Here is a 21,065-nt window from a genome sequence, read left to right as displayed (position 1 = left end):
AATAAAATAAAATAAAATCTTAGAAGAGTTTTCTTTGAGACTAGGAAAAAACATGCCGCCACGTCAGTATTGGTTATCACGGGGCGGTGAAAATTAGGAATAATTCGCGTTTCTTCATATGGTTCTGTATTTTTTGGAAAGTGTCTACGCTGACTATTTTGCCATTGGGAGAACGCCAGTTATTAAGAGGCTCCCCGACTGCTTCCATCAAATGCACATGTGCGCTCCCCCCCCCCCCCCCAAGGGCCCTGCTGCAGGGACAGGTGTCCACAACCATCATGCGTGAGACACACTTTTACCCCAACAGCCCCAGGTCCGTGCTCCAGGCATTGCTCGGCTCTCAGAAGCCCCGTGACCCACCCTTCATCCACCCGGGGGCCTTACTAATCGAGTGCTCAGTAAATGTCTGTGGCATTCAACGGAACGCGTGCCACAGCAGAGTGCCAGCCAGGCCCTCGACACGCGGCCACCCCTCGGTCTGCAGGGTCCTGCAAGTCTCCAGGGTTTCCGTGGATTTCCGCCCGAGCGTGTCTTCGCTCTGGGGTAATTACTGAGCTTAATTATTTCAGGCAACCGCAGCTGTTCGGTGACTGGTTCCCCACATGCACCAACCAGCCTCTTGTCGTTCACTGCGGGCCTGGGGACACATTCAAACCTTGCCGTTGGCCTCAGAAGCCAGCACGGTGAGCGTGCAGGGGCGGGCAGGGGAGGGGGGGGCGGCGGCGGTGGTGCAGCCCGTCTGGAGCGGAAACCAGGATGCTGGGGCTGGGACAAGCCATTCAGCCAGCCCGTGCCTTGGTTTCCTTACCTGTGAAATGGGCACAAGCACGCCCACCCCAGGGAGCAGCAGCGATCAGGAAATCAAGTTCTCCCCCTCACACAGAGCGGGCCCCGTCACCTGGTGCGTTACCGAGAGAACTAACATAACCACTCCCCTCCAGCGGAACAGAGTCTAGACTTGCACGCCCCGCCCCTACTGCTGGGCGACTTGGAACGAGGCATTTTTTTTCTCTTTTTTTACCTAGTCCCAGGATGTTGGGTGTGGCCCGTGAGTGGTCCCAGCACAATGTCCGGCACGCAGTAGGTGCCCAGGGTCCAATGGAGATTAAACGTGTAGCCCTGGAATCTCTCTGTGACCTTGGGAAGATCCTGTGACCTCCCTGGGCCTCAGTTTCCCCATCAATGAAAGCCTACGCTGTGATACTGAAGGATCAAACTGGACTCCTGGCACACAGCTTAGCTGGGACACGGCTCTCAGTAGGTGTGCAGGAAAGAGCTGTCACCCGGGGCCTCTGTCAACATGCCTATGGCAACAGCACCAGGGGGTGGAAAGGGACAACCCCAGGAGAAGAGAAGGCTGGACGAACAGCCAGGGGTGTGTCCACACCTCCTGTGGGGCCTCGGGACTTGCAGGCCAGAGGGGACGGTGCAGCGGGGGCTGAGAGACAGCCAGCGCCCCGGCCCAGGGATGTCCCATCGCCGCAGGCCAAAGCCCCCGGCCCAGCAGGACCCTGCCTGGCCCTCACCCAGCATGTCGGACGACTCGATCATGTTGGTGTCCAGGTCCGTCCAGTAGAGACGCTGGTCAGCGTAGTCGATGGTGAGGTCGTTGGCCCGGCCCACCTTGTCCACCAGCGTCATGCAGTTGGTCCCGTCCATGAAGGCCCGCACGATCCTGGGCTTCCCGCCCCACTCGGTCCAGTAGACGTACCTGGAAGACACAGGGAGGGCAGCTCGGGCTCGGGTGCGTCCTCTCTCGCTGCAGGGCAGCGGGGGGAGGGACACGACCACCCCATCTCCTCTGCGTGGCCCCCACCAGCCTGGAGAAAGCCACATCAGTGACATCCCTTCACGAAGCAGGGACAGGGCGACGTGCTCAGAGCCCCCCACGACCCTAACATCCCTCCAGATGCCGTCACCGGGCTGCCTCCTGAATTCCCACAGCAGCGCACCTGCAGGGTTAAGTGCGAACGCACCCGTTTACGGACACCGACTGGGTGCACAGATGGGGTGACCACGTAACAGAATATCCAGGCTGGGATACTTTGGTAGCAGAGACAAACGCGAATCAAGCTGGCCAGGACGCCGCGGTGACAGGGGAAGCCAGGCTGGGCAAGACGTGGGCAAGTCAGGGTCCCCTTACTCAACGAGGGCGGAAGACAAGCGGGGCCAGCAGGCACTGCAGGGCCAGGATTCAAACTCAGCTCTCCTGCCCCCAGTGGGCCCTCCTTCCCTTTTCTGCAGCAGCTCCACAGAAGGAAGCCCCATTCCAGAACGGTGTATTACTTGCCCTTCCGCTAAAACCTGGGCCATTCGCTCTGCGCTGTCGTCCTAAAATCTTTCCTTCCCTAACAGAGCGTGTGACAGGCAGGGTCTGGGGCGTGCCATACGCATCACTGATGCTTTAGGGGAGAGCACTGTGTCCGTCTGCACTCCGGTGCAGAGGGAGACGCGACCCTGGCCCCCCTGGCCCCAGTGCCCGGGGCAGGGCCCCCAGGCTGCTGGCAGATAAAAGCGGGTGCCTTGCGAGGCAGGTGAAACTCTGCCCAGGAGGCCTGCAAGACGCCCTTTGCGGGCAGGCTGGAATCCAAAGACCTCAAAGCCGGCTCTGAGATGGAAAAGTCCGGCGACACGTGGCGGGGGAAGGAGCCCAGCTCTGCTCTCCCTGGCTACGTGACCTTCAGTAAGTCACTCAGCAACTCTGAGCCTCGGTTTCCACATCCGTAAAATCAGGGACAAAGCCACTTGCCCCTCGCAGGTCCCCCCAGATGCTGTGCCGAGACAGCTCACGTAAAAGTACCCAGCGCGGCACCCGACACAGTGGCCGCCACTCCTTCCCTCGGCCTCAGTTTCCTCTCTGTGAGATGAACTGGATACATCCAAGGGTCCTACCAGCACCGGCCACCTCAAAGCTAGCGGGGGTCATTACCGCTCGAATCACAGAGCGCCCGCTGGACAGCCACCCCCCTCGGCCACGGGTCATCCCACGCCGGCTGACGGACAGAAGTGGGAGGGGACAGAGACGTGTGTGACAAGCAGAAATGGCTCTCACCCTTTGGTGGGGTCCAGGGCCAGTGACCTGGGGTTGTCCAAGTCCCTCCACACGAGGACCTGCCGGAACTGCCCGTCCAGCCGGGCCACTTCGATCCTGTTGGTCCCGGTGTCCGCCCAGTAGAGGTTCTGGCCCATCCAGTCGACGGCCATGCCTTCCGGGTAGTCGAGGCCAAACTCGATCACGTGCTCCACGGAGCTCCCGTTCATGAAGGCTCGGCTGATGGTCTGGGGGCAGGGGAGGAGGCAAGGGCCACAGGTTAGGAAGCGGCATTTGTGCAGACCTCTAACCAGGAGGTGCTTGGCCCACCTGGAACACGATACCGACCACGTCTGGGGCCAGATTGTCACCAGCGACAGTTTTCAAATAAACGCTTGAAATGCAGCCAAATACAACTTTTTGTTAGGGGGAAAAAAAAATGATCTGGTGATATTTAAACATTTACATTTTATACGCGTATGTATATAGACACGTCCTTTTATCCAAACATCTACCTCGTGAAATTTTATCTGGAGGAACTAATGTAACGCAAAAGATGAGAAGCTGCTGAAACGTCAGTGAGGCTTGTGCACAGAGGTTTTCACGACCGTGGTAATGGGGGTGGGGAACTGGAAGCCACCACAGCATTTAAAATAAGGGAATGGTGGGGTGCCTGGGTGGCTCAGTGGGTTAAGCATCTGACTTGGGCTCAGGTCATGATCTCACAGTTCGTGAGTTTGAGCCCCGCGTCGGGCTCTGGGCTGACAGCTCGGAGCCTGGAGCCTGCTTCGAATTCTGTGTCTCCCTCTCTCTCTGCCCCTCCCCTGCTCATGCTCTGTCTCTCGCTCGGTCTCAAAAATAAATAAAAACAGGGGCGCCTGGGTGGCGCAGTCGGTTAAGCGTCCGACTTCAGCCAGGTCACGATCTCGCGGTCCGTGAGTTCGAGCCCCGCGTCGGGCTCTGGGCTGATGGCTCAGAGCCTGGAGCCTGTTTCCGATTCTGTGTCTCCCTCTCTCTCTGCCCCTCCCCTGCTCATGCTCTGTCTCTCGCTCGGTCTCAAAAATAAATAAAAACAGGGGCGCCTGGGTGGCGCAGTCGGTTAAGCGTCCGACTTCAGCCAGGTCACGATCTCGCGGTCCGTGAGTTTGAGCCCCGCGTCGGGCTCTGGGCTGATGGCTCAGAGCCTGGAGCCTGTTTCCGATTCTGTGTCTCCCTCTCTCTCTGCCCCTCCCCCGTTCATGCTCTGTCTCTCTCTGTCCCAAAAAAAAAAAAAAAAAAAAAAAAAGTAAAAAAAAAAAATAATAAATAAATAAATAAATAAATAAAAACATTAAAAAAAATTAAAAAAAAAAAAAAAAAGAGAACGTAAGACCTTTGAGGCAGGGCCGTCACAGGCAAGGTGTTCACGGCAAAGCCGTGCACGTAGGACCCCTTGCAGACTGTACCTTCAGGCTGACGTCCGTCCAGTAGATGTGATTGTTGGACACGTCGAAGTCCAGCGCGGAGGCCTCCTTGACGCCCGTGAGCGGGATGGCCACGTCATTGTTGTTGGTCTCCAGGGAGATCCTGTGGATGGCGGCCCTGCTCGTGAACACCAGGAAGGCCTCGGGGACGATGCAGGTCTTTGTGTCGCTCAGCAGCTCCAGGCCGATGGGGCAGCCGCACTTGGTCGCGCGGGGCGTGAAGAAACACAGGTGGCTGCAGCCCCCGTTCTTGTCCGCACACGGGTTGGTTCCTGGAAGGAAGTACAGCGGCTCTGAGCACGGGCAGCCCGGAGAGAGAGGCGTGCCTCGATCTGCCATCGCACGTCCCTTCATCTCCGCCGGACGTCGAAGGGGGACACCAGGCGGGGATGACAGACACCGTCCAGGGAAGGGGCAGTAACAATGACCCGGTGTGTCCGAACTCACGCCGTCCGGCCAGCAGCCTGGGAGGTGGGGGCCGTGCCCACCCCCGTTTTTCAAGCAGGGAAACTGAGGCCAGGAGAGGGGACAGGTGACACAGGTGACACAGGAAGTAGCACAGATGTAAGAGTGCCACGTGACGGGACAAGTTACCCTTCCCTGGGCCTGGACTCCTGGCCTGCGGACCGGACCGATTCCCCCTACGACCCCTCCAGTTCACCAGTGCTTTGCAGCCTCCCAAACTCGGGAGTCGCCCAGGGCCGCCAAAGGGGCCTCTTCTTTACGAAAGCAGACGGCACTGGGCATGATCATTTATTTTTGGCCAGCCTGTTATTCTCACCTGCTGAGGTGCTGCTAAAAATCGGCTTTTAGTGTTAAGTATTTCAGCTAAAATGAAAGAATCCTTTTCCCCATCCCTCTCAGTAAATCCTCGGATGAGAGAGAGACAGAGAGATGAACCCAATTTCTCAACTTTAAATTTTTTTTTTCAACGTTTATTTATTTTTGCGACAGAGAGAGACAGAGCATGAACGGGGGAGGGGCAGAGAGAGAGGGAGACACAGAATCGGAACCAGGCTCCAGGCTCTGAGCCATCAGCCCAGAGCCCGACGCGGGGCTCGAACTCACGGACCGCGAGATTGCGACCTGGCTGAAGTCGGACGCTTAACCGACTGCGCCACCCAGGCGCCCCTAATTTCTCAACTTTAAATCATATCCCACGGAGACATCTTTTTTCCTAGCTGTTGGGTTTCATTTTTTGTTTTGTTTTGTTTTCTTTTTAAACACTCACAGGCGGGCCTCACCTTCGAAGGTGGATAATCAACGTGTTTCAAAAGGCGACTGGTAAAACTAAGTCCCATCGTCTCTTTACCAGGAGCGCGGGTCGCCGGACAGAAAGGCCCATCCCAGGGACACAGAGCAGCCCACACCGCCTCACCTCACCGCCAGGCTGCTGCCCAGCTGCCCCTCTGCCAGGCAAACCTTGCCGCCCCCTCCTCCCCAAATTCCAAGCTCAGGTGACCTCCCTCGTGTTTCCAGGCCAGGCATCCCTAACATCCCAGCTCTGACCGCTGCCTGTCTGCAGAGCTAACTAAGGAGGGTCTCACCACTAGACTGTGAGCTACTTAAGGGCAAGTGATGGATGCTCATTCATTCATTCATTCATTCATCCCCCAAAGGTCTGTTGAGCACCTCCGAGGTAGAGGTGCTGTACTAAGTACAGAGCCCCTGCCCCCATGGAGCCCAGAGACCCGCCCCTCCACCTCCCCTACCACACCCGGACGCTGCTCTCTCCAATGTAGCCTACTGACCTGCATCTGGAATCCTTTGCAGAAAGAGACAAATCGTCACGTTAAGTGAGACTGGGCAGATCCTGACTTTCAGCTAAAAGGTGTGTATCTGAGTGAGGGGCCATGAGACAAGGATCACAGCCCACCCCAGGGATGAGGCGAGGCAGACCCGGGGTGAGTCCTGAGCTCAGCCACTTCTCGGCCATGTGGCCATGCCTCCTTCCTCCCAGTGCGAATGGGGCAACACTGTACTGCGCGTATAGGGCTGCTGTGGGCACTGAGGCACTTAGCCGGAGCCTGGCACACAGCAGGCACTCAACGAACATTAACCATTATGACAATATTGCCAGAGAGGCCTGCCCACAACCACCACCTAGTCAGTATCCCAGGCCCATTAAAAAAAAATTGGGAGAAAAAAAGGGGCGCCTGGGTGGCTCAGTCGGTTAAGCGTCCGACTTCGGCTCAGGTCACGATCGCGTGGTCCGTGAGTTCGAGCCCCGTGTTGGGCTCTGTGATGACGGCTCAATGCCTGGAGCCTGCTTCCGATTCTGTGTCTCCCTCTCTCTCTGCCCCTCCCCTGCTCATGCTCTCTCTCTCTCTCTCTCTCTCTCTCTCTCTCCCTGTCACTCAAAAACAAATAAGCATTAAAAAAAAGTAAAATGTATACACATATCCCTGACCGAGATGCCACACCCATTCCCTCCTGTCCTTAACCAGGTATCACCATATCCTGTCCTGCCCCTCCCCAGACTGCGTGCCTGTGGACCAAAGGGGGGCCACAGCCCGCCGCTTCTCCCTTGTGCCAGTCGGCATGGCTGACCCGTGGCTGGAGGCTGACCACACTCACCGACAACCTTGGCCACGTTCACAGCCTTGAGCCCCATCAGGTCGGGCAGCTGGTCGATGATGACGTCCCGGGTGGCCTTGACCTTGTGCACACGCTCGATGCTGCGCCGTTGCCAGTCGGTCCAGTAGATGAAGTCCCCTAGCAGCGTGAACCCGAAAATGTGTGGGAGCTTGTCCTCCAGGAGCGTCCGCCTCTTGGTCCCGTCGACGTTGATCACCTGCGGGATGGCGGACGCAGGTGTGAACCGGCCTCGGGCCTGGGCTGCCTGAAATACGACAGTTCCCGGGATGCTCGGCTCTGCCCTCGCTGGGCCAGGATACAAAGCCGGGTGGCATGGCTCACGGGCACAGCTGGACGGATGACCTCTGAGGTGACAGAGCTGGCTCAGGGCTCTCCCCGCAGCCTCCCCTACCTGGGTGCGGCCGCTGTGCCGACAGGCGTCCCCGCCCTTCCTGCTGGCAGCGGCTGCCTGCAGCACCAAAGTGCGGGCCTCCGACCAGGGGCGGGCTGTGACCACAACGTCTGCCCACACGCAGCTCTGGCAGACATCGGATCACTCTCTCGACACAGACTCGAGTTTCGAGAGGCTGGATTACAAACACGCCGTGGGCCCTGGGCAAGACCTTCTGCTTGTCTGTGGACCGATTTCTTGCTTGGTCGGGACCAGACGAACTCTGAGTCTGATGACTTCTGGGCCTGAGTCTAAGCCTGTAGCTCTAAGACGCTCTCCATCCGCAGACCCGCTACCGGCCATTTGCTCTGAGATAGAAAAACTCAATCTTTTTCTGGGAGAATCAGTGCTGAGGCAAAGCGTTGACCACAAAAGCCACAGAGGAGAAAACTACCGTCAGACGCGAAAACGCCTTAACCGACCGAAGCACACAAATGGGGTAAGATGTGATTCCGATGACAGGTGACCCTGCAGAAGCTGACGCTGAAAGGAAGACTCGACAGAAACACGACGGCGAGGCTCTCCGGCTCTCAGGCCAGGATGAAAGAGACATGATGAATGAAAGTCAGGTCCCAACAGGCCTCCCGCAGCCAGATTAGATTTCCAGCTCATCAAGAAAAGCGATAAATCCTCTGTTTCGCAGGTGGTGGGAGCGTAAGACACATCAAATTCATGCTGAACAGGAGAGACTTGGGTCCTCTGCTGTTGGACAGCACAGGACAAAACTGCTTTGGTCACCTGGGAGGGGCAGGGAGCTCCACGTCCAGCCCGGCCAGTCCCCGCACCCCGTGGACCTCATTTCTCCACCTGTAACTGAGAGGAGTGGCTGGGGTCACCCAGGGAACTCAACCAAAGAAAGAACAATGGCCAGGCCCCGATCAGAACCGGAAGGCCTGGCCCCAGTACGGATCCTGAATGCAGCTCCACACAGGTGGTCCCAACGCGCAGCCCAGGTGAGAACACCGGATTAGGTGATGCCCTTGACCATGAGCTGGGGAGCTGCCGGCCTCGCCCAGGAGGGAGCTCAGGTTGTATTGATTTCTGTGCCCACCTCTGGGTACTACTTCCGGCCCCTCTGGTTTCCCTCCTTCCTCAGCTGGGAATAACCGGGTCCGGGGAAGCAGTGTTCCACACGGACAGCACATTCACGCTACAAAGAAAATCATCCACCGCTAGAAAAAGAAAAAAATCACGACTCAAAGCTGTAATATACCAAAATGTCAATACCGCCTTTAAGAGATTTTTCTCTTCCTTCACTATTTCCACATTTTCTCAACTTTCTTTAATAACGGAATTCCAGACATAAATAAATACACGTTCTATTGAACTGGGGCAAGAAGAGTACATTTTTCCTGGCTCGGGAGCAATGAAAATGAGCCCACGGAGGACACGGGGCCAGCAAGGGTGATGGCGTTGGCTGCAGCCCGTCCTCTCTCCCCGCCTCTGCCCCTCCTCGGCCGCCCAGCTGCGCCCACCGCCAGGGAGGGGAAGGGTCCCGCACACTGAGAAGCCACCCTACGACCCCGATCATTTTCCATCCTAGCTGCAGAACCCACGAAGCACCTCGAAGGCTCTCCACCAAGACTCCTAATACTTGAAAAAAATTAACGATCCCAAAGTGATTTTCTTATTAAAAAAATTTTTTTTAATGTTTATTTATTTTTCAGAGAGAGAGAGAGAAAGAGAGAGACAGAGCATGAGTGGGGAGGGGCAGAGAGAGAGGGAGACACAGAATCTGAAACAGGCTGCGAGCTGTCAGCACAGAGCCCAATGCAGGGCTCAAACCCACAGACAGTGAGATCATGACCTGAGGCGAAGTCAGATGCTCACCGACTGAGCCACCCAGGCGCCCCCCCCCCCCAAAGTGATTTTTTATGGCGGCTTTCAGCACACCATGAGCAAATCTAGACCATCCGTAAAAGTTAACTCTGCTGGACGGGGCCTTTAGCCAGTCCTGGAGCACCAGAAGAGTTGGTCTACTGGGAGCACCCACGTCTCAATATTCCAAATTTCCTAGAGCCCTAAGTGGCGCTGAGGGTGGGGAGACAAGACACAGGGCACATGCCCATCTGACTCCTGCGAGGGTAACGCATCCACAAGAAGTCAGGAATAACGGAGTCGAGTCTGAACACCCGGGAACGTTGGGGCCAGGGGAGGGCATGGGAGACAGATTTCCCAGGTCAAGGGCTGACAAACTTTTCCTGCAAAGGATCATAAATATTTTCAGCTTTGCGGCCATATGGTCCTTGGAACGCCAAGAACAACCACAGGGAGTGTGTAAGGGAACAAGTGTGGCTGTGTTCCAGGAGAACATCGTTGGTGCAGAAAACAAAAATTACTTTCTGGACGCTGAAATGTGAATTTCGTGTCACTGTCACATGTCACGAAATAGCACTTTAGTTATTTTTTTCAATCATTTAAAAGTATAAAAACCATTCTCCGTTTGACACAGAAACAGGCAATCTGGCCCACAGGCTGTAGTTTTCCCCCGCTCTAGAATAGAGGGGCCTGTGCCCTTGATTTTCGGGAAAAGAAACTAGTCGTTTTCAGAAAGTTACAGAAAAATGATCACGCAGATACCAAAGGCGCCCGGGGGGCAAACTTGCTCTCTCTGACCCGTGGCTTCTGCCCTCCTGTGCTTGGCCAACTCCATGGTCCCAAAGAAGCCCACGCTCAGCCCAGCACTGAGGGGAAGACGCCACACAGGTCTGCGGGGAGGCCCACGAAATGTGGACCCCAGAAAGTCACCTGGCTGTAGTTTCCTTACACCGAATCCTCTGTTTCCACTGACTTAGTCACACAAAGAGATATGAGCCCAAGACCAACCCTTTGAAAGCACACGTTTAAAGGAAAAAGACTTCTGTCTTCTTAATAAAACAAAATTTTTTAACGTTTGTTATTTTTTTTTCAACGTTTATTTATTTTTGGGACAGAGAGAGACAGAGCATGAACGGGGGAGGGGCAGAGAGAGAGGGAGACACAGAATCGGAACCAGGCTCCAGGCTCTGAGCCATCAGCCCAGAGCCTGACACGGGGCTCGAACTCCCGGACCGCGAGATCGTGACCTGGCTGAAGTCGGACGCTTAACTGACTGCGCCACCCAGGCGCCCCTAATGTTTATTTTTGAGAGAGAGAGAGCATGAGCAGGGGAGGGGCAGAGAGAGAGGGAGACACAGAATTCGAAGCAAGCTCCAGACTCCAAGCTGTCAGCACAGAGCCCGACGTGGGGCTCGAACTCCTGAACCGTGAGATCATGACCTGAGCACCCTAAGATTTCTGTTTTCTGATGGAATCATTATTACAGTCAGACATAAACCAGACATAAATTAAAACTGCCATGGTTATTTTGTTCCATGTAACAAAAAAGATCTTAGACACACACTTGCGTGCACGTGGCTCAGCTGCTGGGATGCCCTGTGCTCTAACTTCTTCCCTGGGGACGAGGGACACACAGCCAACAGGCTTCGAAACCATCACTGTCGCACTGAGTTTTTATTCTGGTTGTACCGGAAGTCGCCTCCATCGACTCAGGAAATGTCAGGAGCGGGGAGATGGATAGATTTTTAACTTCTCAGTCCGTGATTTACCCCCAGCCCACCGGCCAGCCTGCCCTGCCTGGGTACTCTGCCTGAGAGCCTATGCCGATGGCAGATGTCCGCCAGCAGATGTCAGCTGCACTGTCCCAGCCAGAGTGAGACAGCAGGGGGCCTCGGAGAGCCCAGACGATCCAGGGCCCCCAGCAAGTCCACGGCAAGCCACACGCTGGTGACAAGTGACACTTCATGCTGCAGAGACAGGCTGAAGAGCAAGACCATCGTCAAGTCAGAGCAACCCAGAGGGAAAGAGCCGAGGAGGAAGCTTTACAGATGAAGCCTTCAAGGAGCGAGACCACTCCTCGCTTCTACTCAGTAACGGCTTAAACCACCCCCCACGGACACACACCACAGAGCGTGCAGAGGTGAGGCTGCTTCGCGCGTGTCCAGCCGTTTAAAAAACTTTTCTTTAACATTTATTATTGAGAGACAGAGAGACACAGAGCGTGAGCAGGGGAGCGGTAGAGAGAGGGGGAGACACAGAATCCGAAGCAGGCTCCGGGCTCTGAGCTGTCAGCACAGCTGGGGCTCGAACTCACAAACTGCGAGATCATGACCTGAGCCGAAGTCGGTCGCTTAACCAACTGAGCCACCCAGGCGCCCCAGCCGTTTAAATGCTTTGCCTATTTCAGCGCTGATAATGGGTACAATTCCTCCCCCTACTCTAGAAACAGGAGGCACCAGAATCCGCACAAATAAGCTGGAGGAGAAGGCAGGGCATCAGAACAAGTACGGCCGGAAAAGCAGCCGAGGCGCCGCCTGGGAAGCTTGAATGTCACCCCCCAGCACCCCGTCCCCTCTCCCCAGCGTCCCCCTGGAGCACTGACTGCCCCCGACGTGCTGCACTGTTGTCCCGTTATCCCTGCGTCTATCCCCCCATCTAGGACACCCGCCCCCACCAGGGGGCCCTCTGTGCCCTGCTGCTCTCCCAGCACAAGGCGGCGTTCAGTAGACCCTGCAGAATGGACAGGTGCTTGCCGAGGGGTGGGGACGTGATAGACGGCACTGTGATGCGACGGGAATTCTGTTCAGGGACCGGCTGAGCAGCCACGGGAAAGGGGCACCTGCCTGGACAGGGACGAGAGGAGGGGGCCCAGCAAGGGGCAAGTGGGAGCCACAGGGAGCGTGTGGGAGGGAATGATGGAAGGGCGTGGGAGCGGGCACTCCTGACACAGAGCCCGTGTGTCTTGAGTCCCCACCGGGGGCTAGCAGGCGACCCCCACGCCAGCTGCACCCGAGAAAGCTCCCATCTGCTCTGGGAACAGCCACTCGCAAACAGGCGAAACGGCGATAATGATGCTGATGACTCGGTGACTGAGCCGGAGCACCAGCGCTGGATGGGCTTCGAAGGTGCTAGTGCTTCCAGCCCGGAGAGGCGGCCTCCAGCATTTAGGAAAGGCAGACGCAACACCGCGTGGCCAAGCGCAGGGGACAGAGACTCGTCCCCTTGCACGAGGCCGCCGCACATGGCAGGAGGGAACTCCGGGCTTCCGAGGGAGGGGACCGGAGGGCAGCTGGGCACGGGGGCTCCGGCAGCACCCGGGACGGAAGGAGCTGCTGGCGGGAGGCCCCACGCTAGGCTGCCATGGGACCGGCGTCTGCCAGGAGGCACGGACAGAGAGAAGTGTGGGGCGGTGCAGCTCAGGTTAGAGAGAGCTCAGGGAGGCAGTGCGTCCGGGTGCTTTAACGAGCCAAGTGGACAACCCTGTGACCCAGGCCCTAGGAGCTGCAGCAGGTCCGAGGAGGAGGGAAGTGCTCTTGCGGTTGGGAGCTCCGCAGGGCAGGGAGGAGAAGGGCGAATGCCCAAGCGGATGGAGGGGGGGGGGGGGGCGCAGTAGGCCTGGTCCTGAGAAAGGCTGAGCACGAGCTAAGGGCACCCACGGGGCAGGTGCCTCCAAACCCAAGGGCTCCAGACACAGGAAGAGGGTTAAGGAGGTGTCCCGGGGCATTCCTAGCCCAGAAGGGTGGGAAACTACGGGGCCGCTATGGGGACGGGGTCCACAGACCTCAGCCCCCGCCCATCCCGGAGGGCTCCAACCCGCTCGTGTTGGGGAGGTCGGGGCCGCCCCCCAGAGCGAGCCCGCCTGCCCCCATGGTGGGGGCCACCCCGTGACTCCCACCCATCGTGACGGCAGCCAGCTGGCCCCCTGAGGGGCTGGCCTGCACCTGACGTCCAGGACAGGTGTCACAGACACGGCCAGCAGGAGGCCCCACCTGGAGGGCAGTGCGGACTCTCCAGCGATTCAGCCTGTCCCATAAATCCCACGTACGTGCTGCTAATGCCATCCAGATGCCTCCCCGTCTGCTCAGGCCGGCATTTCCAGACCTTTGTTCTCCTCCCAATGCAGCTGATCCTATAAAGTCCTCCTCGGGGCCCGATGGCCTCTTCAAAGGGAGAGCCGGCTTATCACCGTCTAAAGTTCCTTTCTTCCAGCGCACACAACCCCACCACACGGAACGCTTCCTCCCCGCCGGAACGACCCCACGACGTCTGCCCAAGGCCAGCACCCGGGCTCCTCAGCGTCTGGCTTGGCTGCTTCATTGTCACTGGACATAGTTTCTCGGAAGAACGACAGCTGTGGCTGTCCCAGCTTGGTTTCTACGTCCCCTGACCACGGAAAAGCAAACACATCCCCCCGCCCCTCGGCTGTTGCCCCCTGAAGCCCTCAAACTCCCCCGTGACCCCCAGCAGGGGCCTTCTGCACCTGGCCTGGGGGCCTGAGCCAAAGGTCTGCCCTAAGGAACATCTGTTGGTCATATTCACCAAGATGGCCCGGCCCCGAGAACACGTGGGCAAGTTCCTAGCACGCTCGGGCCACCTCCAAGGATGTTCACCTCTGGGTCTGGGGCAGGAAAAGACTCACCGAGTTGACCCGGAGGACGGTCTCCACGTCCGTCCACGTCAGCGGCCCCCCTGGGGCAGAGGTAGAGGGGCGATCGGGCACAAACCCCACGGCCGGGGTCAGCATTCCCAAAGCGTGTGTCACCAGAGCCACGGCGGGGAGAGAAAGGGACCCCGGATCATGTAGTTGGAGAACACTTACCCAGCTCGTGCCCTCAGAGAAGCTCAGAGCATCCAAGGCCCCCCCAACAGAAACCCTGCAGGGAGGTCACCACACGTTTCCAGGTTCGCCTGACCCAAGATTCCCAAACGCTTCTGATCCCGCAGCCCCTGCCTTTAGGTTTTCTGGTGATTAGCTCCACGGGGATAGGTAACGGGATTGCGGTGCGTGTTCCTGGTTCGCCCGCGCAGCCGCTGTGCCCTCCGCTCCGTCCCCTACCCCTGGCCCGTCCCCATCTGCTGCCAGGCTGGCTGTTTTCAGTTCCTCTGGTTCCCTTAGAAACGGTGTTCCTACCTCTCCCCAGCCTTGCACCTCTGCCCATTCTACAAGGCGTCGTTTATCTTCTGTATAGTAACCTGACATGTCTTAGGGCTTGGATCTTAGGTCTGTGGATTGATTCTGAAAGTGGAAAACCAGGGGCGCCTGGGCGGCTCAGCCAGTTCAGCATCTGACTCTTGATCTCGGCTCAGGTCACGATCTCATGGTTCGTGAGCTCGAGCCCAGCATCGGGCTCCTCGCTGACAGTGTGGAGCCTGCTTGGGATTCTGTCTCTCCCTCTCTATGTTCCTCCCCTGCTTTCTCCCAAAATAAATAAAAGTAAAAATAAAAGTAAAAGTAAAAATAAAAATAAAAATAAAAATAAAAATAAAAATAAAAATAAAAATAAAAATAAAAATAAAATAGGGGTGCCTGGGTGGCTTAGTCGGTTAAGCGTCTGACTCCGGCTCAGGTCACAATCTCACAGCTCGTGAGTCTGAGCCCCGCGTCGGGCTCTGTGCTGACAGCTCGGAGCCTGGAGCCTGCTTCGGATTCTGTGTCTCCCCCTCTCTCTGCCCCTCCCCTGTTCATGTTCTGTCTCTCTCTGTCTCAAAAATAAATAAACGTTAAAAAAAAATTTTTAAATAAAAATAGAATAGAATAGAATAGAATAGAATAGAATAGAATAGAATAGAATACAATACAATAAAGGAAAGGAAAGGAAAGGAAAGGAAAGGAAAGGAAAATAAAAAATAAATAAAAGCAGAAACCTACTTACTACACGACTCTGAGCTAGGTACTGTCCCCCTGGACCTCCGTTTCTCATCCACAAATGGGGACCATGCCACATAGCTCAAAATACACGTGTCCATCCACAGGTGGATGGCTGGCGTGGCCCATCCATACAATGGAACGCTACTCTGCCATAAAAAGGAGTGACAGGAGGGCACGTCACATCGCTGATCCCTGGAACACTGTGCTACGTGAGGAAGCCAGGCACAGAAGGCTGGCTGTCCTAGGACCGCAGTCACATGAGATGCCCAGGACAGGCAACTCCGTAGGGACAGACAGGAGATCCGTGGGTGCCAGGGACTGGGGAGGGGAGACTGGAGACTGGCTGCTTATTGGGTCCGGGGTCCTGGGTGATGAAAATGTTCCGGAACCAGCGAGTGATGATGGTCGCACAGCACCGTGAATGTATTAGACGCCACTGAGTGGTACGCTTTGAGAACGTGAAAACCGTCATCTCGTGTCATGTTTGTTTTACCGCAGTTAACAACCCCAGCACACCGCTGCGGGAGTAAATGGAGCAATGCCTGTAACGTGTCCAGCAATGTCAGCTGGACACACGCAGCCCCAGCCCGCTCCCAGGGGTGGTGGGGTCCGTGGAGACGAAGCCTCCTTGGCCGATCCCGCCGGAAACAAGGATCTTGACTTCAGGCTCAGAGGCTCAAGAAAAACTCCCTGTAGCCAACAAGATCCCTTTAAAGATGGCCATTTGTAGGGAATCCGACGGGAAACGGCCACTATTGCAGCTGCTTGCGTCTGCCTGGGAGAGGCACCCACGCAGCCCCGAGCCCCCTTCACGGTCCTGCTCAGCAGTGTGGCTGGAAACTCTGCGACACAGACACACATCGGTGTCCTCACTCCCCCCCGCTTCCTGCAAGCTGCCTGGTGGGGGTCTCTCCGGGAAGCGTGAGGGGAGCAAAGGTGACCCCCCCCAGGTGGTGATGCCTAAGGCAGTGGATGGGACCAGAAGCAGACGAGGGTGATCCAGAAGTGACTACGAGGGAGGGAGGTGTCCACGCTGAGGAGAGGCACGAACGTCAGGGGCTTCCCCATGACGGGGACAAATTTAACTACCGTACCGCCAAGAGCACCTCAAAAAAATACACCCGTGAGCAAAAAGCAAGCTGCCTAAAGAACACATCAGGACACCACTTACGTTAATCACACAGAATCACGCAGAACAAGACTGTAACATACTGTTCGCGGCAAAAGGAAAGGTCTTTTAACGCCTGGGAATGCCTCACCAAATTCAGGGTAGGGTCACCTCTAGCCTCCACTATGTTGGTAAGATTTTGTGTCTTAAGTGGGGTGCTGGACGTGTGCGTGTCATTTTTTATTACGGTTTTGTATTTTGAAACAATTTAAGACCCTCGCATGTCAGAAACGCACCCGAATACGTTCTCTTTTCCAGGATCCCGTTTGACCAAATGGCAAAGCACAGACATCCACCTGAGGCCCGCCTGGTACACGTGATGGGCCACAGGGGCGGCCAGGCCTGGCTTCTGCCTACTACTCAGGGCTCGAGGACGGCCAGGCTGTGCCAGGCTGCACAGCCCGTATTAACACAGCTTCATGGACCAGCGCCGCCCGGAGCTGGGAGGGGGGAGGCGGGGGATGACTCACCTCGATTTTGTCCGTCTTGGCATCTCCCCAGTACAGCTTTCCCTCCTGTAGGTCCAGGGCCAAGCCGTTGGGCCAGCCGAGGGAGGTGTTCACCAGGACGTGCCGCTCCTGCCCATCCAGGTTGGCGCACTCAATTTTGGGGTTTTCCCCCCAGTCTGTCCAGTACATGAGGCTGGAGAAGAAGAACAGGTCCTTAAAACACTGTCTTGTCCCTGCTGCGTCCCCAGGGCCGAGGACACCACCCTCCCCCCGCCCATAGGAGGCGCTCAGGAGACGCTGGCTAACTGCAGAGATGGGCACCAAGCCCCGCACGCAGGACCAGGGGCTCCGCAGAGAACAGCGGTGCCCCCAGCGTGGGCTTAAACTGCACAGGGTCCTTGGGTTCATCTCCCGCTCGGACGCCCTGCTGAGAGACCCAAGGCTGGACGGGCTGAACGTCAAGGAGGAGGAAGGGGTGGAGTAGAACCTTCTCCCAGCAGCTGACGGGCTCCCGTGTGCAAAGCGCAGGCTCCAGCGGCAGACAGGCGGACAGCCCCAGCTCTGCCAGCGGGCACCTGGAGCGGGTCACTTCACGTCCTGAGCCTCAGCCCCCAGGGAAGTGACAGAAGCGCCCGACGCCCGGCGGGTGCTCCGCGGACGGCAGCCACGGCCACGTAACCACGGTCACCATCGCCGCGGCTCTGCTAGTCCCCACGAGGGACAGCTCCCAGGTGTGCCCTCCCCGGCCGCCTCCCTCTGTCCTTCCAGCTCCTCCAGGCCGTCTCCAGGACGCTGGCCCACATCCGGCCCAGAGGGCAGGAGGCTTCCCCAGCGGCCCTGGCTCCACCCCACCCCTCCCGCCCCCCAGGCAGGGGCTCCAACTGTTCCTCCTCCCTCAGGGTCTGCCAGGTTCACGTTCCTGGTTCATGAGCCCCCAGGAAGGGCACTGCTACCCTCTGAGCTGCTGAGGATGTCAGAAGGGCTCCTACATCGACTGACAAGCTGTTTTCGCAGAATCCTAGGACGGAAAGTTGGAGCCACACGGCCAGATCGAATCCCAGCCCCCTGGCTGTGTGACCTGGGCCAAGCCCGTTAACCTCTCTGGGCTTTAGCCTCCTTCACTGTACAACTGTACCTGCCTCTCAGGGTAGGGGTGGGAGGAGGAGGTAAAGATTCCGTGTGTGTGCTGAGCTCAGAAGAGGCCCGGCCCCCCGTACGTAACAAGTAAGGGCCATCGAGTCTGTTACCGTTATCAGCCTAGAAATCACCCTGGTGAACTGTTCCGTTTTACAGGTGAGAAGGGCGAAGCCCATGGGAAGAAATGACTTGCCCAAGCTCTCGGGGCCCTCCGTACGTGAACACAACAGCCCGTGTCAGACCTTCTGAGACTCTGGTCCCCGGACGGGCAGGAGCAGAACCCAGGGGCTTGTTAGAAACTCAAGTTCTCGGGCCCCACCCTAGCCCTCCTGAAACAGAAATCTGGGCAGAGGGCCCAGCCACCTGCACTTAAATAAGCCCTCCTCCAGGGGATTCTGATGCAGGAGAAAGTTCCAAAACCACTAGTCTCTCTCCCTTCTGGTCAGCCCGCCTCCCAGCCCCAGCCAGGTGGGAGGTCCACCCGCCCCCAGCCTTACCCCATCACGGGGTGCAGCACGATGGCCCGGGGCTCGTCCAGGTCCTCGGACACCAGGATCTTGCGGGAGGTGCCGTTGAGGCGCGTCACCTCGATGCGGTCGGTGCCCGTGTCCGTCCAGTAGAGGTTACGGGCCACCCAGTCGACCGCGATGCCATCTGGGTCGTTGATCTCGGTGTTGACCAGCGTCTGGGCGCCAGAGCCGTCCAGGTACGCCCTGCGGATGGCCCGCACCTCGTCGTCCGTCCAGTACACGTAGCCTTCCAGCGGGTCGTAGTCGATGGCGATGGCGTGCCGGATGTCGTCCACCTGGAGCACGATGTCAGTGAAGTCCGGCGTGTCCAGCGAGATCCTCCGCAGGTCCGTCCGCCGGGCCAGCAACAGCACCTCCTCGGCCCCTGTGGATGGCCAAGCAGTGGGGGTCAGAGGCCCGCAGCAGGGCAGCAGTGGGCACGGCAGGGGAGGGGCTCAGCCAGGCCCCCGAGGTCAGGGCTTCCTCGCAGGTGATCCTCGGTAACGTTCGCCGAGGTCCCCCTACATGGTCACCAGGTCGTCTTTGTGAGGGCTCTGAGGCCAGCACCATCTTCTAGATGAGACCATACAGACACAGAGAGGTCAAGCAACCTGCTGACAGCCACACAGCCACCTGGCTTCAACCACTGTGTAAGAGCTGCTTCCCACTCGGTCCCCCTTCTCCCCTGCAAGCCCCTCCCCGGGCCACAAATCAGTTCCAAATACAAGTCCCACGGAGGCACTGGGCTCTAGACGGCAACTGCCAGCCACGCTTCTCAGAGCCCCGGCGGGGCCCCACCTTCCACAGGCCCAACTTTCACGGCTCAGTCAGATGCCACTTCTTTGCTGAGGCCCTCCCCTCCCCCCGCTCACCCCTCGGGAGCAGCTTCATGCCAGCTAACTGCCTCTGCCCACGTGCCTCATCTAACCACACACGACACTGCACGAGGGGGGCTACCCCACCGACAAGGGGGAGCACCCTGGGGGCTCCCCTGACACCCCCGTGGCTATAAACAATCCACCTCTGCCCTGGACCCCCCCTGCTGGCACCTGTCAGAACTCCCCGGAGAAACAGCACACGCGGCCTCATGCTGCACCCCTGGCCTGGACACTCCCTCAGAGCTGGGTCACTGTCCACGCGTTCATTCTGGTCCTTTCTGGTCTCCAGGACCCAGAAAACCAGGATTAGGCCCAGAGACCACTTCTGGAACTTTGGGACCACCTGCCTGGTTTGACGAAAGGCCCAGAACGGGGAAGGACCCACCTCAAGTGGGGCAGCAGGATGGGGACACGGACGGAACGAGTTGAGCACATCTGTCAAACTCAGGCCCCCCCCGGGCCCAGCGTCTGCAGCCAGCCGTCCGCTCGGGCCACAGCCCTCAAACAGCACACGGTCCCCTGTACCCAGCGCCAGCTTCTGGCCCCAGCGGCAGGGCCCGTGGAAGCCGGTGCCTTGCAGAGTCCCTCTGGGGCCCCCGGCCTTGCATTTCGAGTTAAGGACTGTCCTGCTCCAAGGCCCAGAGCTCCTAATCCGAGTCCTCCACTAGAGGGCGTACACGCGGCAGCAATGTCTCTGTCAGCCCAGGGCTGGGAAACTGAGGCAGGCAGTGCTCAGAAGGTACCCCAAGTGCCTGAGTATGCTGGAAACTTCTGAGAGCTAAACTCAGATTTGGTCCCAGTTTGGTGTGTGTTGGAGGGAGGGAGGGTAGAATTCTGAATTTCAACAAATTGTCTCCCCCTGGGCTCCAATCCTAAGTATGTGCTGTTGACATCTGACCAGTCCTTCAAGGCCCAGGTCACACACCTCCTCCTCCTCTAGGAAGCTGTTCCTGCCTCCCCCAGCCTAATGGACGAGCTGAACACACACACACACACACACACACACACACACACACACACACACGCTGCCATTCTGGCACATGTCCCCTTAGCTCTCTGCAGCCCCCAAAGCCACACCCAGAGCAGATGCTGACATCCTAGGACAAGCAGGAAGAATGCAGGGCAGAAACTTCCTGGCCCTGCTCCCACTGTGTGACTCTGGGCAGGTCCCTGACCCTCTCTGGGCTTTGGTCTCCTCGCCGAAAATGAAAAATCAGCCCAACCTGATGGTGTCCGACTTCTTGTCTAGCTCTGACATCAAGGGAACCAGAGACGGACCTCCACGGAGGGCGCTGGCTTCATCTGCCGCCACGGAGGGAAGGGGGAAGCCTGCCAGGGCACGGCCGAGAGGGCATCTGCACAACTGTCCAGAGGCTGCCGAGCTCCCAAGCCAAGACCGGGGCAGCTCACCGTGCGAGACGGAAGGCCGTATGTCAAACCCCACTGACTTCAGGTAGCACTTCCTCCCCAGAGAAAACACTGGCTCCCCGAGGGAAAGCGATACTCGGTCCCGAAACACACCTGGAGACTGTTTCCCCCACCCCTGTTTGCATGACCCTCCAGACACAATCACCTACAACAGCATAATCCTTGGGCACCTGGGTGGCTGGTTGGTTAAGCGTCCGACTTCGGCTCAGGTCATGATCTCGCGGTTCGTGAGTTCGAGCCCCGCATCGGGCTCTGTGCTGATGGCTCAGAGTCTGGCACCTGCTTCG

At 57.8% G+C, this 21,065-nt stretch overlaps 1 protein-coding gene across 1 annotated transcript in view; it reads right to left on the bottom strand.

The window, feature by feature from the left end:
* Positions 1-21,065, bottom strand: part of LRP5 (LDL receptor related protein 5) — a 105,057-nt gene that overhangs the window by 26,948 nt on the left and 57,044 nt on the right. Inside the window, exons 6-11 of the mRNA XM_047070582.1 lie at positions 18,461-18,857; positions 16,848-17,019; positions 7,072-7,288; positions 4,477-4,766; positions 3,053-3,279; positions 1,527-1,711 (exon numbers count right to left, since the gene is read on the bottom strand). Coding sequence (XP_046926538.1) covers positions 1,527-1,711; positions 3,053-3,279; positions 4,477-4,766; positions 7,072-7,288; positions 16,848-17,019; positions 18,461-18,857 — 1,488 coding nt within the window. The remainder of the gene's footprint in view (positions 1-1,526; positions 1,712-3,052; positions 3,280-4,476; positions 4,767-7,071; positions 7,289-16,847; positions 17,020-18,460; positions 18,858-21,065) is intronic.

Source organism: Lynx rufus, unplaced genomic scaffold, assembly GCF_022079265.1.
Source record: "Lynx rufus isolate CCGP_SWC_20201006 ecotype Redwood Valley unplaced genomic scaffold, mLynRuf1.p SCAF_9, whole genome shotgun sequence".
In the NCBI taxonomy this organism is placed as follows: Eukaryota; Metazoa; Chordata; class Mammalia; order Carnivora; family Felidae; genus Lynx; species Lynx rufus.
Note: the sequence above shows the minus strand (reverse complement) of the source record. Positions and strands in the feature narration are given on the sequence as shown.